The following is a 16,886-nucleotide window of genomic DNA, read 5'->3' as shown; positions in this document are numbered from 1 at the left end:
AAGGTGGTGGTGGGGTTCAATTTGGAAAAGAATTGCAAAATGGCAAAAGTGAGGTGATCTTCTCTTTAATCCAGAGTCTCCACTTGGCAACACTATACTGGTCAACCTGGTCAACTTCAGCAGGGATGGTCAACATGGGAGTTGTTGACCTTGACATGGTCTTGGATGACATGGTCATAGTTGACTAAGTTTGGTTGAGGAATCAGAAGATAAAAGGGTGCAAAGTGGTGAAGATAATATAAAAGTGACATATGACCATTATCATATGTGAAATGAAATTGAGATTTCCTTTGATTGGATTCTTGTTTCTTTGATGCAATTGTGTTTGTTTATCATATATAAGAGTTTTACAAGCAAGAGATCAAGCAAAGGTGGCCTTGGTTGAAGATTTGCAATTTTGGCTCTATGTGTAATTGAGTGAAAATGGGATTTTCTCCCTATTTGATTTCTCTCCCTTTGTTTTGACTTTGGTTGGCTCTAATGTGATTCTTATTAGTTTAGAAACATTTTCAAACCATTGAATCCATTCAAAAAGGTCTTGATCCAAGATTTGCAAAATTGGCCATAACACATAAGAGGTGAGGTTCAAATTTTATTATTTTTGTAAATTGTTTCCCCTTGCTTCACTTGGACATGGGTTAGGGTCAATTTAGTGTTATATTGGGTTTAGAGATGGTTTCCCATCATTTGGTCAAGGTTTAAAGTCATAGGTCAAAGTTTGGTGAAATGGCTATGTGCCACATATGCTTCTATGCATATGTTGCATTTGATTTTTGATTTGAGTGTTCTTGGCCCATTTGATGTTGTTGGGTGTTGAAATGGCATATGGAAGTGATCCAACCATTCACAACAAGTCCTAGGGTCAATCCTCTCAAATTCACAAATTTGCATTTTACTCGCATATGCCTCTATGGCCTTTTTAGTTTCTTTTTATTTTCTTTGGTTTCAACTTGGAATTGGTTTGAGAAGTACTAGATAAGGTGGATGAAGGTTTTCCAAACCTCTAAGCAAAGTAGAAAGTCTTAGGGTAAAGTTTTATAAAAATAGCCATAGGCACATATCCTTTCTCTTATTTATTTTCCTTTTATTATAATTTCACTAGGGTGGTGAAGAGAGGGGTGAGGTTTAGGGTTTAGTGAGGTTCACAATGGTTCACCACCATTTAGTATAAAAAAAACAAAGGTAGGGTTCAAGATTTACCTATTAGGGTTATATGCCCCTATATGTCTTCTACTTTATTTTGGTTTCTCAAAACAGATCCAAATGATTATTGGAGAAGATTAGGGTTTGAGGTTTTTCTTATTTGATTTCTTTCTCTTTTATTTTATTGGGTGGGTGATCTTCACTTGATCACTTTAGGGTTTTAGGGTTTAGCACATAAGCATAATAACACTCATCAGGGCAAAACACAAGATTTAAACAAGATCTAGATGTATCAATCTTATTTTAATAAAAGTTTTTGTTGGTTCCAAAATTTGGAACTAGGGAAAAATCATTTTATTTGTTTTGAAATTTTTGGGTTGTTACACTATGGCCACGCGAGCACTGCCTCGCCATGCCCTAGCTTCTGCTTCCAGGCGCGTGTAAGTTGCTTCACCTCCTCCTTCTCTTCTCCATGCCTGTGCCTCCTTTACTACTGTACTTCTTCCTCCTCATGCTCTGTTGCTCTCTGGTGATCCTGTGATCACCCAGAGCTCTGCCATGGTTGCTTAATCTTCCAGTGCTTCTATCTGCTGCAAGCTCATGGCCAAATCACCAGTTTCTGGTACTAGCCAGTGTTGCTTTGCTTGCTATTCATGCTTTGCTTGCTTATCTGTGGCTCCTAGCATGCTCTGTTCTTGCTATGCTCTGCTGTGCTTGCTATACCATGCTGTACTTGCTTATGGGCTTGCTTGTGCTTACTGGCATGTTATACTTGCTTGTCTAGGTGTACTGTGGTGCATCAGTGACACTTGTGTGTGCCAGTGGTGTTTGTGAAATGCCTCTGTGCTTCCTGTGCAAGCTAATGATCCATTGTATCATCCATTGCTTGTTGGCTAGCTTCCCTGTGTAGCTTGACTTGATTCAATTGATCCATTTGATCAATTAAATGTCAGTGATGGCTTACTGATTAATTCTGTGGCTAAGTGATTCCTTTTCCTTGTTGATGCTAATGCTCAAGCATCATTATGCTGCTGCTTACTTGTGCTATTGCTCATTCAAGCTTACTGGACTTGCTCCAGTGGCTATGATCTAGTGGTTGGTGCTGTGTTGCTTAACAGTATGCTACTGTCAGTACTAAGCATGGATCTGTGATAAATTCATGCTTGAATTAATTAAGTTATGATGCACTGCTTATGCAGTAATGATTTAAATGACTTGCTTGCAATTAAATCTGCTATTCATGATTGTTTAGCAAGCAAATGAATCTGAATCCATTCTTGGATAATGATGTGCTATAGTTGGCTTTCTTCTAATTGGTGCTAAGTGTGATGTGACCTCAGTAGCCTTGCTACTGATTGGTTGCTCACTTATTTGATTGGATCTTGTGGCTACTCAACCTTTGCTTGCATATTTGGGGATCATACTAGATATGAATGCCAATATGCTTGCCTGATGAAATCTAGGGTTTACTGATGGTTACTAGCTTAGGGTTTACTGTGTAGTCTTTATTAGCTGTTAATCCTTGCAATACATCTACTGGTGCTATCTGTGCATATGATCTCGCTAGTGTGTGCATCTGTGCATGTTTGCTAGCTTCTGTGTACAAGATCTGTATCTAGATGCTTTCCATTTTTAGTGGCTTTTAGACTGGCAGTAATCCTTGGTGAAAACCAAGTGATGATCTACCCATTTGAGCATCTGCTCACTCCCATGATTATATCATGCATATTGTATGGATCAGATCCATTGGATCTGTCCAGGAACTTGGTATACCTTGTTCCAGCTCCTAGATTGAAATATTTGGTTGTTGCAGACTTGGGGTTTTGTGCACAGCCCTTCACCTCCAGATTCTGGTTGAGCTTCTCAGGTCACCATGATTCCTGGGGATGAGTGGTTGTGTGTTGGTTCTGTTCTTGACAAGAACTGGATGAACTTGTGTTGGTTCTAGCTTCACCCTTACCTGGTGAATTATCTATCTGGTCGACTGTCATGGTTCTAGGGTTTGTGTGCTATTTATATGGTCCCTACTTCTACTCTGGCCATGACACACAAGCCTGGGTTATTTTGTGACTCACCCCTTGCATTGCCTTGCTGTTGCTTGGTTAGCAACAGCCTTCATATGCTGAAACTTGAGCCCACTGTGGCTGCTCAGTTCTGGTCTGCCTATGCCTATCTTGTGCTGTCCAGGAATTTGGACAAGCACAAGTGTGCAGTGACAGTTTCACTGTCCAAACTGAATTTCTGTGTTATTTTGCTAACTGTCCAAACTGAACTTGCTAACACTTATATTCTGGTTAGTTCTTTGTTATTTGTTTTGCAGGTTTGAAGTGGAAGATAACAAGAAGATTATCCTCAAGTCACATAGTCTAAGTTTTAGTTTAGAATAACTTGTAATTTTCCTCTTTTTATTTCTGTTCATTATTTCTCAATTCTTGTATCAAGAATATTGTAAAGACTTTGTAATTTGTGTTTATATCAATAAAGCTCAAGTTTTGTTTATGAGCTTTAGTATTATGTAATGTTTATATTCTTGATTAAATATTGTATTTGATACTCACTTTGAAATTCAAAGTGATTTGAATTTTATAACTTGTTTGAATTATGAATTCATTACTTATATTGTGTAATGTTTATTGTTAAATGTTTTGACACTTATCAAATGCAATCATTTCCCAAAGTAATAAGATACAAAAGAGATCATGTCGAAATTTCCCTAACTCACATTGCCTAACCCTAAGTGCAAAATGAGAGAGAACCTCAATCCCTCTTAGGTTTAGTTGCAATAAGGCGCGAAAATTTCCCCCGTTTTGCGATGAAATGCACATCCCATTTCTAAATCAACCCTTCGTTGTTCCTATGTTCTGGGTTATTACACAAGCATTAAGCATAACAAGTTGCAACAATATCATAAAAGTACCAACAACGGATACTAGGCACCATGCCCTAACAATCTTATGGCTATTACATGAACAATCTCATCCAATCCCTACCATCCCCTTCAGCCTACAACGGGGATTTACTCACACATGGATGGGGGAAACATGGATGGTCGATGGAGAGGCGTCAGTGGCGATGATGGCGATGATCTCCTCCAATTCCCCGTCCCGGCAGGGTGCCAGAACGGAGTTTCTGATCCCGAAATAAGGTTTTCGGTGGCGGCGGAGTTCTGGATGTCTTCTGGAAAATTGGTCGAACTCCCGTGCGTTTTTAGGTCAAGGGCTTTAAGTAGTCCAGAGGGGAGCGCCTGGGGCTGGCCGAGGCGGCGTCCCCATGTGACGGCGTGGCCATGGGCCCACCGCGCCGCCACGTGGTGTGCGCGCCTCGTGGCACCCCTCCGTCTCGTCTTCTTGCTCCGTGGGTCTTCTGTAAAAATAGACCCATTGCAATTATTTTCGGGGATTTTCCCGAAAGTTGATTTTCTGCAGAAAAATAAGACACCAGGGCAATTCTGCTGAAAACTGCATTAGTCCGTGTTAGTTGTATCCAAAATACACAAATTTGAGGCAAAACAATAGCAAAAGTGTTCGGAAAAGTAGATACGTTTTGGACGTATCAATCGCCTCAACATGAGACGTACCGATTCAGGAATCATCATCGCTATATTTTCATCTAATTTTCAGAATTGGAAGAAAAGAATCCGTGTTTATCGTTTAGATGAATGGGCGGACAACATATGTTTACCCTTAGAGAAATTGTCAATTCAACAAATTAACGGTAGCACAGGTTAAGTTTAATCATTAATTCACTATGATACTTATATGTCGGGAAGCTCTATCTCTCTTTAGAACCGACCATTGGTTGGGTTGTTACGATGGTAGATTCACCCCTTAGCCCATGAAGGATCAAAAATGATGTTTGATGGCTTGTGTATCTCATGAATGTATATCACCTTTTGTATGAGACGGTGTTCATGTTGATGGTTAAGTGTGTTGTTACCTAGTCAATCTTGAATCTCTACGAGGTGGGTTAAAAACTCTTATTGGACTGCTCCTCGCCGCTCTTCGGTGGATGTGCATGGTGGCTATGAACTGGGGTAAGATTAACAAGAAGGAAGGATGCCACTAAGAATGTTTTGAAACAACTACTGATTATTGCCGCCACATGCCTACTTGCGATAATCTTCTGTTAGCATTGTCCATGCAAACCGAAATGTTATCACACGGACACAAACCAACTATACGTACATTTGTGTTTACAAGTTGATGAAGATTTATATGATATTAAAAGGATGCCAATATGTATGTACTTGTGTCTCGTAGGGGGTGTTGGCATGAACCATGACATCGAATTTGTGGATCCTTGGTTTATCACGTACTACCCATGTGAGTGTGTACATGGGAATCGTGTGTGAAGACATTGTGCCATTTACTCTCGTGAGCCTACCTCTAAGGGAGGACCGGCAACTTTGCTTCACACGGAAGGAGGATGACTCACATTACCTGCGGCCTCACAACTCACCCGAGGTGTGAAGGAGCAAGGCAAGAGGAGAGAAAGAGTTGTCTTCATATTGTTCCTAATCTTCATTAGCTAATTATCATTTATATAGATATATCTGCAAGAGTTTTCAATGCAAAACACATCATTATTGTATCTATTATTATTGTCTTATTTAATTATGATTAGTCAACTTTGGAGCTCTCACAAGACCCTAGGTTGATCTAAATTCTACATTGTTTGCGCCGATGAGCATGTTGTAGTTAAGAAAAGAAGGGTCTATATCCATGGCCTGTGAATTTTGTGGGCAAAATTCACATAAACTTCTAGAACAAAGTTATAGTGTATTTACATGCCTTTTTTCTTATGTTTGTTTTGCACATTTTAGTTTATGTGTGGATTCTAACACTTTGATTCTCACTAAACTCATATCGGGAATGTGATACTTTGTGCCATGTTTTTTCAATAGATGTTTTACTATCTTGACATGTGAGCTTCCAACGATGACCTTAGATCAGTTTGTCTATGTTGAATTACAACTTCATCGCTTCAGCTTCACATAAAGGCTTTTGTTATTATACATAACACATGTAAGAAAAATTAGGTTACCGATATGCACCACAGTCTGCTTTGTTTCCTTTTTATGAGTTCAAGCAAATTAGGTTACCGATATGCACCACAGACATGTGAGTTTCCAACGATGGCCTTAGATGGGCTTGTTTGGTTTGTTTCTTTTTTACAATAAACAATGGAGAAACATTATACTATATTTTTTCTGGTGGAGAAACATATCAGGTCATATTTGAGTAGCAGCCATCACAGGTCAGCAACATTCAGTTTACTCATATTTGAGTAGCAGCCATCACAGGTCAGAAACATTATACACTGCATCAGCAATTAATCTTGGCTGTCATCATTCAGTTTACTGCATGCTTCCCAGCCATGGCATGACTAGACTAGAATAGAGCGATTTCCTGTTTGAGGTCATCAAACTCTTGCCCAAGAATATCAAATAATAAAGTGAATATCGCTTGAACTGAACACAAACTCTTGCCCAGCAATTTTGTACACACATTCGTGAAACCGACACTAGTCTCCACTCTAGCAAGAAGGAACCGTATTGTGACATGTGAGATGAGAGTTGACGAGGAGCATATATTGGAAAGAGTAGTTTAATTGTCGAAAAAATGCACACAATTTTCTTTTGTGCAACTTGAATTGGTAAGGTGCAGCTCAGAGTCGGTTTAGACTTGGCAAATTCATTTATTCATATTTTACTACTTGCTTTTCCGATCACATGCATGACTTATTTAGAATATAGTATATGCCATCACACTTGAAGGAGCAATGACTGACTAAAGCCCATCACTGAACCATTCAGCCTCCGAACTTGGACTTGTAATCCTTCCACAGCTGCTGCACGTTCTTGCCGAGAATCTGCGCGAAGAAGTCATCGGAGTAGCCACCCTTCATCTTGGCGTTGAGCTGCGCGACGAACCCTGGCTTGAGCGAGTTGCAGTAGTCGAGGAACCTGGCGGTGACGTCGTAGCCCTGATCCCACCGGTCTCCCTGCCCGGGCTTCACCCAGTGCCCCGGCGCGAACCCAGCCTTGAGCCGCACGTAGTCGGCGATCCCCTCGATGAGCCCGCCGTTGGCGTTGCCCTGGCCGTTCCACTGCCACACGTGCGCCGCCTCGTGGTACAGCACCCCGGTCACCTCCTTCTTGACGTCGCCGGAGTAGCCGCCCACGTACTGGGCGCTGAGGTGGATGCCGTTGGCGCTGGTGAAGGCGACGCCGCCGATGTCCTCCACGACGAGGGTGACGGCGTTTACTGGCTTGCGGGCGGAGGCGGCGCGCTGGTTGAAGGTGTTCCAGATGAAGGTGGAGGCGTCGGAGAGGACCTTCTTCGAGTACGCGAGGCCGACGTCCCGGTTGAACCGCTGGCCGCCCGCGGTGCCCGAGGCAGTGTTCGACGCGTCGAAGGTTACAGCTCCGGCCGTCGCGGCCAGGGCCACCAGGAGGGAGGCGACCGCGGTTACCTGAAGCTTCATTTTGTGATGGCTATCGGTGTGTGTGTGGATAGATGATTTGCTAGGTACCCGTGGTAAGTGATATATATAGGGAGGGAGCTGATGATAGTGCGTGTTTGGGTTTAGTCAAAAAAATTGACTTGGACTTCGTCTACTCTGCTAGTCACTTAGTCAGATTAGTGCAGAAAATTGATGCAAGAATGCCCCTACGGTCACGTCTTCTCCACATGAAAAGTCATGGCCGGCTGTCTATTTACTCTGCTGAAGTTCATACAAAGTTTCAAGTAGTAACATTATGTCCGTTAATTAGACAACCGTGTATACATACAAATCTCACTTCCAACCAAATGGTAGACAGTTAGAGACTCGGGCTTTAGAAGAAAATAAACACGCAAACTTAAGTGGTAAAAATACAACATTATCACATTTTATACGAGCATCTCTAACAGTAACCAAAAAATCGGAACCGAATAACGTGTTTTTCAGTCTTCCAAAAACGTGGGGGATGAAGATTTTGCAGCTGGCGCAGAACAGAACCCGTAAAACACGAACTAAAAAAAATGCATTTAAAATATCGCAGGAAAATTCATCTATGATCATATATATAGATGGCATTTGATGTCCGATTGAGCATCATAAGTTACATAATCCGATTAGCAAACCTAAATTACTTACTACACCTAACCGTGCTAACAAATTTTAAGCAAAATGCAGCCAAATTGGCCTATGCGAACAGCGGTGCCGGTGGTAGCGGAGCGTCGAGGCGGACGATGGTGTCGACGCGGGTGAAGAGCTTCACTCCTCATCGTCAAGCTTGACTATCTCGAGCTTGACGCGGCGGACACGCTCCTCCCGACGAGCCGCCTCGTACTCACGAACTTGGCGGACGCGCGTCCGCCTCCTCCAGCGGAAGCGCACGCGGGCCTCCGCTGCCGAGATCGCAGCCACATGCGCGACCGCGGCGTCCTCCTCGTTGGAGTCGTGCATGTAATCTCTCGCGGAGAACATGGGCTCCCGCGCGGGGACGAGCTCCTCCTCGTCGGAGCTGTCGTAGATGGGTGGCCGCCGTGGCGTACCTCGCGAGCTTCCCTGGGGGCGTGAGCCCCCGGTTCGTCCACAGGCGGGCGCTGCTTTTGCGCACGCCCTCCGACCGGTTCCACTTCCGGCGTTCCGCGCCCGTGCAGAACACGGGGGGCCGCAGCGGCGAGTCCCTGCCGCCCAATCCCGCGCCACTTCCTGTTGAGCCACCATGGGAGGCCATCGTGTCGTGGAGCTGGGGCGAATGGGGGCTGCTACGAGCTGGATTGCTCGCCGTAGCGGAAGCTGGCGGCGGCGGAGGGAATGGAAGCGACAGAGGGGGTAGGGTTTGGAAACCGAACTCCCATCCGCGACCCATTTTAATATGGGGCGGCCCCCGAGTTTCTCGGGCCCCTGAACTCGTTTTACGGGCCAGACCCTGAGTTCGAGCTCCGTTCTGGCCCACTTTCGGCCTGGATCCGTATGTTCGTCGGTCTTTTTCGGTTTCGACCACTTTTTCGGTTATTGTTAGAGATGCTCTAACTACTATAAATCTCAGCAGCGGCCACTGGCGACGACGACAGAATTGCTCAGAGCACGGAAGAAGCTAAGACTACTCACAATGCATAGTACTATCATACAGAAATATCATGTGTATGATACTACTACATGTTACTATATCTACAATGCATGGTATCATGTACTAGGATCATAGTTTTCTTATATTAATTGATTTGTAGAATCTTAATGCAAATATATGTATTTGATATTAAATTTTCTAGTATTATGTGCCATGGTACGGTATCAACCTACGATACTCCCTCTCTCACAGTTTATTAGACGTGCGCGTACTCCTAAGTCGTAAATTTGATCAAGTTAGGATTAGTTACATGTTATAAAAAATATATCATTAAAAAATTTAGATGTTCTATTTTTTAATGATATATTTTTTGCATTATATAATTTAAATTATATAGGTTAAATTGGCGACCTAGAGATACGGAGAAGACTAGTAAACTGAGACGGAGTGAGTACTACAATCATATCTCTCATCTTTAATTGCACTGCCACATCTGTTTTTTGCATGCATGAGATGCATGATACTTCCATTGTGAGTAGTCTAAAGTTGTCGCCTAGGGTTCCGTGTGGCCCGAAACATACGACGTGGAGGCCTCAAGAAACGTTTGGGCTCCTAGGTGAACTTCCAAGTGGTACAGATACAATATCAATATTATCGCATTTTAGGACTATCAGATCTCGCCTTCAGTTGTATGCTACTTTTTTTTGTAAGATATGTTGATGAAATAACTTTTACCGCATTCACAAATAAAACTTTTATCGATCGTATTCTAGGTGGGGATGTAACCAGGATGGATCGGAAACGATTTTACTCTTATCATATCCTATACATATTTTTTTTACGGATTTGGAGCGGGATCAGATAATTACCGGCTGCCGCTCTGATAAGGATATACAAGACCACAGATTCGGAATGGAAATAAAGCGGACTCGAGAAGAAATCATAAATTAATCACATATTTACAAGCATTAGTAGGACGACAAACCATACAAAAGAAATATTGATAAAAATAAATTTAACAAAACTCTCATAAATACATAATGCAACACAAGCGAGTAAATAAATACTCCCTCTGTTCCTTTTTAATTGATCCAAATTTAGTATAAAGTTGTACTAAATCCGAGTCAATTAAAAAAGAACGGAGGGAGTATAATATAATATAATATAATGATATGAACAAAACAGTTTCATATGCTTGTAATAACGTAAACACAAGGGCTAAGATTACACGGACGCATGCTTTAATAGCCTAAGTATCCTAACAAATCTGGACTTCTATGTAAGGGTGCTATTTCTAATGGAGGAACTAGCTAACTCACTAACTAATAAATAAGTATATTCCATTATGTTTGATGCTTCTGATGAAAATTGAATTATTTAGATAAAAAAATAGCTAATAATCTGAAATAATTTTTGGATATGGATATTCAGGCACTATTTCCAGATTTCTTTAGAACAAATATAAATTCTCTAAAACGGATACGGCAACAAGTGCGGTGTGTAATTATTCTATCCATTTACACCCCTTATCTAGGTAAACCTTTCTACATGCCATAAGCAGCGCAAGACGAGTATCGTTGTAAGTTTTTTTTGCAGGTACGTATTGCTGCGAGTTTGCGTGTCAGGGTCTTTAACTTTTTTTTTACGAAACACAGTACATACATATACGCACATACACTCACCTCTATGAATGCACACACGTACAACATACCCCTATGAGCACCTCCGAGGTACTGCGTGTCCAAGAAACTACATCCAACGGGTTTTGAGATTGACAAAGTCACCATATGCATCTCGCTGTCGACGGGAATGTAGCCTCCCACTGAGAACATTTCGCCTTTAATGAAACACCAAAGTGTTAAACCTGAGGTTTAAACTCTGATGAGCTGGGATGTCACTGCCCTCCTAACCACCAAACCACAGGTTGGTTCTCCCAGCGTCTTCAACTCTGGAATGTAGTTACACAATTTGCAATATGAACTGTAGATGCAGGATCAGATCGATGGATGATGCGAAACGTGCCTTCGTCGACTTTTCCTGCATCTGGAACTCTGGATATAGTGGATTTGGATACACGTATGCAATGGTTTGGTCTCCGGTGAATGGTGATGTGCCATTTCACCAAACGACTATAGCGATTTCCTCAGATTTTCCGTGTCTGTTCTGCTTTCAGTGTACTAACGTGTCCGTTCTTCGCTTAGACTTTGGCGAATTATTGATTAAGTTCAGCTTCGCCGGCCCTAGCCACTCTTTTTTGGCAACAATGATACGAACGAGCTGGGTCAGTGCTGACGTCGTGTGAGAGGCAGCGACTTGAATTCGTCAATCAAGAACACCGACACGGATAAAGAAACTGAGAAGCCATAACGGACGACGTTTCATATGCACCGATAGCCGTCCCGGCCTATTCAACCCCTCTTAATTATTTTTTAAACATAGTACAAACTAAGACGCTTAATATACCGTTACACTACGGGAAAAATAGGCGTTGTCGTGCAGCTTATCTTTGCCGTGCGTACGGAGAAAAACACACGGCAAAGATCTTGGCCACGGTAACGACAGACACGAGCGCACGGTAAAGATACGATTCACGGCAACGACGGAAGAGAGCGCACGGCAAAGAAAGTTGCACGGCAATGGACCAACACAGCCCACGGCAAAGATTTGTTGTACGGCAAAGCACAAAAGACATCGCCGTGCACGCCTTTGCCTAGTGTTTTTAACAAACGCACGGCAAAGCAAGACTTTGCCTAGTGTTTTTAACAAACGCACATCAAAGAAGCCTTTGCCTAGTGTAAACGCACGGCAAAGATGTAAAAACTAAATTTTGTCTCAACTCAAAAGACGTGGCGTGGTATAGTTATTAGCAAATGAACACTTAGTCCAGTGGTAAGGTTGCACGCTTTTCCTACTCTGCATCCTAGGTTTGAATCCCAAACTGGGACATTTTTTTAGATAAAAACATGTTTGGCACACGACAAAGAAACAACCTTTGCCGTGCGTCATTGGCGAGTCGCACGGCAAAGAAACCTTTGCATTGCCGTACGACCTCAAAGCCTTTGCCGTGCAAATAGTTGCACGGCAAAATCTTTTTTTCCTGTAGTGTTACGAACGTATGCATGTACTCCTAACCTCATAGCACCTTCGGAAAACTAAGTCAAAATCTAACTAGCAAGTCTTGAGATTAACCAAGTTTAATATTGAATAATCTGCCTTTATCAAATATACCAAAGAGTTAAACTTAAGGTTTAATCCGCGGTAGATAAGAGGTGCCACTAAGATTGGTTCTCACCGCCGCCTCAGTGCATGTGCACATAATCGAGTCTAGGCCTCTAGGGTGCCGTTGCTCTGGTCCATAGTTTCTTCCACGTCGTCGTGCACCTTATTGTTTCGGAGATGCCACACTCGCTTGAGATGGATAACAATACTGCTCCTTAACTTTCGAAACTGAATTTAGGTGAACAGTAACCAATCCAGTCTTGTCATAGGAAATTTTCTTCTCTGTCGACAATTCCCTCAACTAGATGACCTGTTGCGCCCCGGCGCAAAGGCAAAAGCGAGACAGTATTATAAGCATCATATTAGTATTGACATGAACCTAAGAGGTAGAATTCGTATGTACATTCTACAAAAATTTACCCAATTTCCAGTAATATTGGCTTGCAGGGAACAACATTGTATATAGCTGTAAGGTGATCAGATCCGGTCGAAGCTCTTATGGAATAGTTGAAGCTTTCGGATGAAAGGGTTTCTCCCTGGGTTCCAATAATATGCAACCAAAAAAGCAGTCACATCATCACGTTATAGTAACAAAGCAGAAAAATGAAAATGGGAACAGCCGAGAGGGAACAACACTTTCCGGTAGCTACAGGAATAAGCCTACAAAGCCACAAGGTATTGCCGATCATCTCACTAAAGCTTCACAGGTCAGCTCCTGACGCCATTTCTTCATAAGGGCGGAGAAGTTCCCCTTTCAAGGGGTTCAGCTTCATCAGGTTCAAGTCCAGCAAACTGGAATGTTTGTCCAAGCAAAGCACCTTCCAGCTTCCATCAACATCTCGGTTCTTCTTAACATCTCCCTGAGGCCATCTTAGCGCCTGAAAGCACATTTCATTACACAGTCCATAATGTCAAAGTGCAGCAGAGGTAACCCAACATGTTACATGGTAACGAAATATCAAACTCTTTGAAATATGTTTTTAAGTAACAATGAGACCATATTTCACGGCAAAACAGGTGCATGAAGATTCACCAAGAAAAATGTATGCAAGTTTACATTTAAAAGAAAATCATAAGGAGTTGTAGTTTAATACCTAATTACCTATATTGTTGTAGTAAAGAACAATTTCAGTACAGGGTGAGGTTAAAGTTTAACCACACTTCTCGGTTTGTCCTACGAAACCAAAATCAGACAAAATAATCTATTTGACTCACATACAAAATCATCATGGGAACATTTTCAGGGGAGATATGCCTCGACAGAATGGGAACAACAAGCAACAGCTAAAGAGAACTCTGTATAAATTCATCTTATCGAGAAATTTCCACGCGAAGTAATAACCTTTGGAAATATTAAAACAACACAGGAGAAAAGTCAAATTTAAGTTAATTAAGTTGTCAATTCAGAAAAGGAGCAATTAGAAGAAAAAACGATGCAAGCCAAAATACCTTATTGTACTAATTTACCTACTACCTCCGATTCATATTAATTGACTTCAATATGGAGTATCTAGACATATTTTAGTTCTAGATACATCCATATTAGAGTCAATTAATATGAACCGAAGGGAGTAACATTTAATATCCAGAACAGAAGATAAGGAAAAAGGTCTAATGGTCTAAACTGTGTTCAACAGCCAACCATGAATTAAAAAAGCTCTCTCCAAGAAGCATAATAGTTTAAACTATGTTCACAAGTACTATATGCACTAACAAAAATAGGGAGCGTTGTACATATAAGAGGCTTGGATATGCCACCTCAAAGCAATGCACAAAGAAACTGACTTGAAATATGTTTTTAAGTAACAATGAGACCATATTTCACGGCAAAACAGGTGCATGGCTTGGCGTGCATGAAGATTCACCAAGAAAAATGTATGCAATTTTACATTTAAAAGAAAATCATAAGGAGTTGTAGTTTAATATCCTGCACGCTGGCGTCATATTTAACCGAATGAGTAGATGAACTGAATTGGAAGAAAAAGAAAATCCAACTGCGCATCTATAACGAAGTTAACGACAACATAGCAGCGGGTCTTGATATGATCCATCCAAAATTTGCAAATAGATCCAGTTCTACCAAGAAGCTCTTGCACATCGTTTCAAAATATATGAGCGCACAAATTGATCAATTCTCAAGGATGTAGTAGCAGGCTTCTGAGGAAATGGAACTGAATATGAACACAGAAGAAGGGAATTAGATAGCGATGTGAAGTTTATTTACTTAACTAAAAGAGCAGAGAAATCTCACCTATCTGCTCTCTGTGAGAATCTCCACTTGCTGTTGTATCAGACCTGGCGAAAGACAACAGGCTGAACCACATCCTTTTGAGAATCAGATCTAATATTTAATCTAGAAATTAACAAACCCGTATCTTAATTAAAAAACCACACGCAATAGACATTGTATATGCATCAGAGAAGAGGAGGATTTCCATACCTGCGATCCTTTCGAGACGGCAAGGTCGCCAGAGGTAGGACGGCGGAGGAGGACGGTTTAAAAGAAAATCATAAGGAGTTGTAGTTTAATACCTAATTACCTATATTGTTGTAGTAAAGAACAATTTCAGTACAGGGTGAGGTTAAAGTTTAACCACACTTCTCGGTTTGTCCTACGAAACCAAAATCAGAGAAAATAATCTAATTGACTCACATACAAAATCATCATGGAAACATTTTCAGGGGAGATATGCCTCGACAGAATGGGAACAACAAGCAACAGCTAAAGAGAACTCTGTATAAATTCATTTTATCGAGAAATTTCCACGCGAAGTAATAACCTTTGGAAATATTAAAACAACACAGGAGAAAAGTAAAATTTAAGTTAATTAAGTTGTCAATTCAGAAAAGGAGCAATTAGAAGAAAAATCGATGCAAGCCAAAATAGCTTATTGTACTAATTTACCTAACATTTAATATCCAGAACAGAATATAAGGAAAAAGGTCTAATGGTCTAACAGTCAACCATGAATTAAAAAAGCTCTCTCCAAGAAGCATAATAGTTTAAACTATGTTCACAAGTACTATATGCACTAACAATAGGGAGCGTTGTACATATAAGAGGCTTGGATATGCCACCTCAAAGCAATGCACAAAGAAACTGACTCGAAATATGTTTTTAAGTAACAATGAGACCATATTTCATGGCAAAACAGGTGCATGGCTTGGCGTGCATGAAGATTCACCAAGAAAAATGTATGCAATTTTACATTTAAAAGAAAATCATAAGGAGTTGCAGTTTAATATCCTGCGCGCTGGCGTCATATTTAACCGAATGAGTAGATGAACTGAATTGGAAGAAAAAGAAAATCCAACTGCGCATCTATAACGAAGTTAACGACAACATAGCAGCGGGTCTTGATATGATCCATCCAAAATCTGCAAATAGATCCAGTTCTACCAAGAAGCTCTTGCACATCGTTTCAAAATATATGAGCGCACAAATTGATCAATTCTCAAGGATGTAGTAGCAGGCTTCTGAGGAAATGGAACTGAATATGAACACAGAAGAAGGGAATTAGATAGCGATGTGAAGTTTATTTACTTAACTAAAAGAGCAGAGAAATCTCACCTATCTGCTCTCTGTGAGAATCTCCACTTGATGTTGTATCAGACCTGGCGAAAGACAACAGGCTGAACCACATCCTTTTGAGAAGCAGATCTAATATTTAATCTAGAAATTAACAAACCCGTATCTTAATTAAAAAACCACACGCAATAGACATTGTATATGCATCAGAGAAGAGATTGACATTGCACATAAATCAAATAGAAAAGGAGGATTTCCATACCTGCGGCAAGGTCGCCAGAGGTAGGACGGCGGAGGAGGACGGTTTCACTACCGACGGCTCTCATTACGTTCGAGCTGAGGCTTCCATCCCCTGCTCTCTTCTTTCTTTCCCTGTCTCCCCCACCCAGGCCAATTCCCCCAACCCAACCGAGCCTCCCATGGCCTCCTTCTCTAGGCTAGGCGCTGCCACAAACACCTCCACCACCTAGCACTGCCCCCAGAGCCGCCCCTCGCTGCTCCTCCACATCGGCGCCGCTGGGCGGCAGGTGGTGCGCCCTCACCCCTTCCCGCATCCTCTCCTCCCAGCCTGGAAGAGCACAGCCCCTGTGTGCCATCGTCCTTCTGCATCTTCTCCCCGTCCCCACCTCCGTCGGCCCTCTCAGCCACATCTTGTGGACTTAGACCCAGCTCCTCCGCCGTGCGTGAGCCGCCGTCGTAGGAGCCCTCATTCCACCGCGAGTAGTCACTGATCGAGGAAAAACGAGAGAAGAACTGGGGGAGAGGAGACGAGGGAAGAAGGAGCGGGCGGTTGGAGAGGAGAGGCGGCTGCGGATTGGGGAGTGGCCTGGGCGCCTAGGTTTTCACCACCGTCTACGAATATGAGAAGAAGGTGACCCGGATGAGCGTGTGTGGCAGCCTCCGACCGGCAGCCCCCGCACGTAACTGGTCCCA

General features: G+C 42.1%; 2 protein-coding genes and 1 long non-coding RNA gene across 7 annotated transcripts in view; all 3 read right to left on the bottom strand.

The window, feature by feature from the left end:
• Window positions 1–16,886, bottom strand: part of LOC127301711 (large ribosomal subunit protein eL39) — a 149,330-nt gene that overhangs the window by 94,319 nt on the left and 38,125 nt on the right. The window lies entirely within an intron of this gene.
• LOC127301702 (uncharacterized) lies at window positions 6,821–7,653 on the bottom strand. Its single transcript, XM_051331969.2, has one exon. The coding sequence runs from the start codon at window positions 7,627–7,629 to the stop codon at window positions 6,955–6,957; it is 675 nt and encodes a 224-aa protein (XP_051187929.1). The 5' UTR covers window positions 7,630–7,653; the 3' UTR covers window positions 6,821–6,954.
• Window positions 12,853–16,774, bottom strand: LOC127301691 (uncharacterized). Of its 4 annotated transcripts, none has more exons than XR_007852335.2 (4): window positions 16,216–16,774; window positions 15,996–16,097; window positions 14,676–15,915; window positions 12,853–14,595 (listed from the first exon to the last, which is right to left on the bottom strand). It is a non-coding gene; the product is annotated as an uncharacterized lncRNA (long non-coding RNA). The 4 variants fall into 4 exon arrangements; XR_007852349.2 differs by having other exon boundaries at window positions 12,853–14,777; window positions 14,865–15,915; XR_007852334.2 differs by having other exon boundaries at window positions 12,853–15,915.

The sequence above is a fragment of the Lolium perenne genome, chromosome 1 (assembly GCF_019359855.2).
Source record: "Lolium perenne isolate Kyuss_39 chromosome 1, Kyuss_2.0, whole genome shotgun sequence".
Classification (NCBI taxonomy): domain Eukaryota; kingdom Viridiplantae; phylum Streptophyta; class Magnoliopsida; order Poales; family Poaceae; genus Lolium; species Lolium perenne.
The sequence above is the reverse complement of the archived record's forward strand: the minus strand, read 5'-3'. Positions and strand labels throughout refer to the sequence as shown.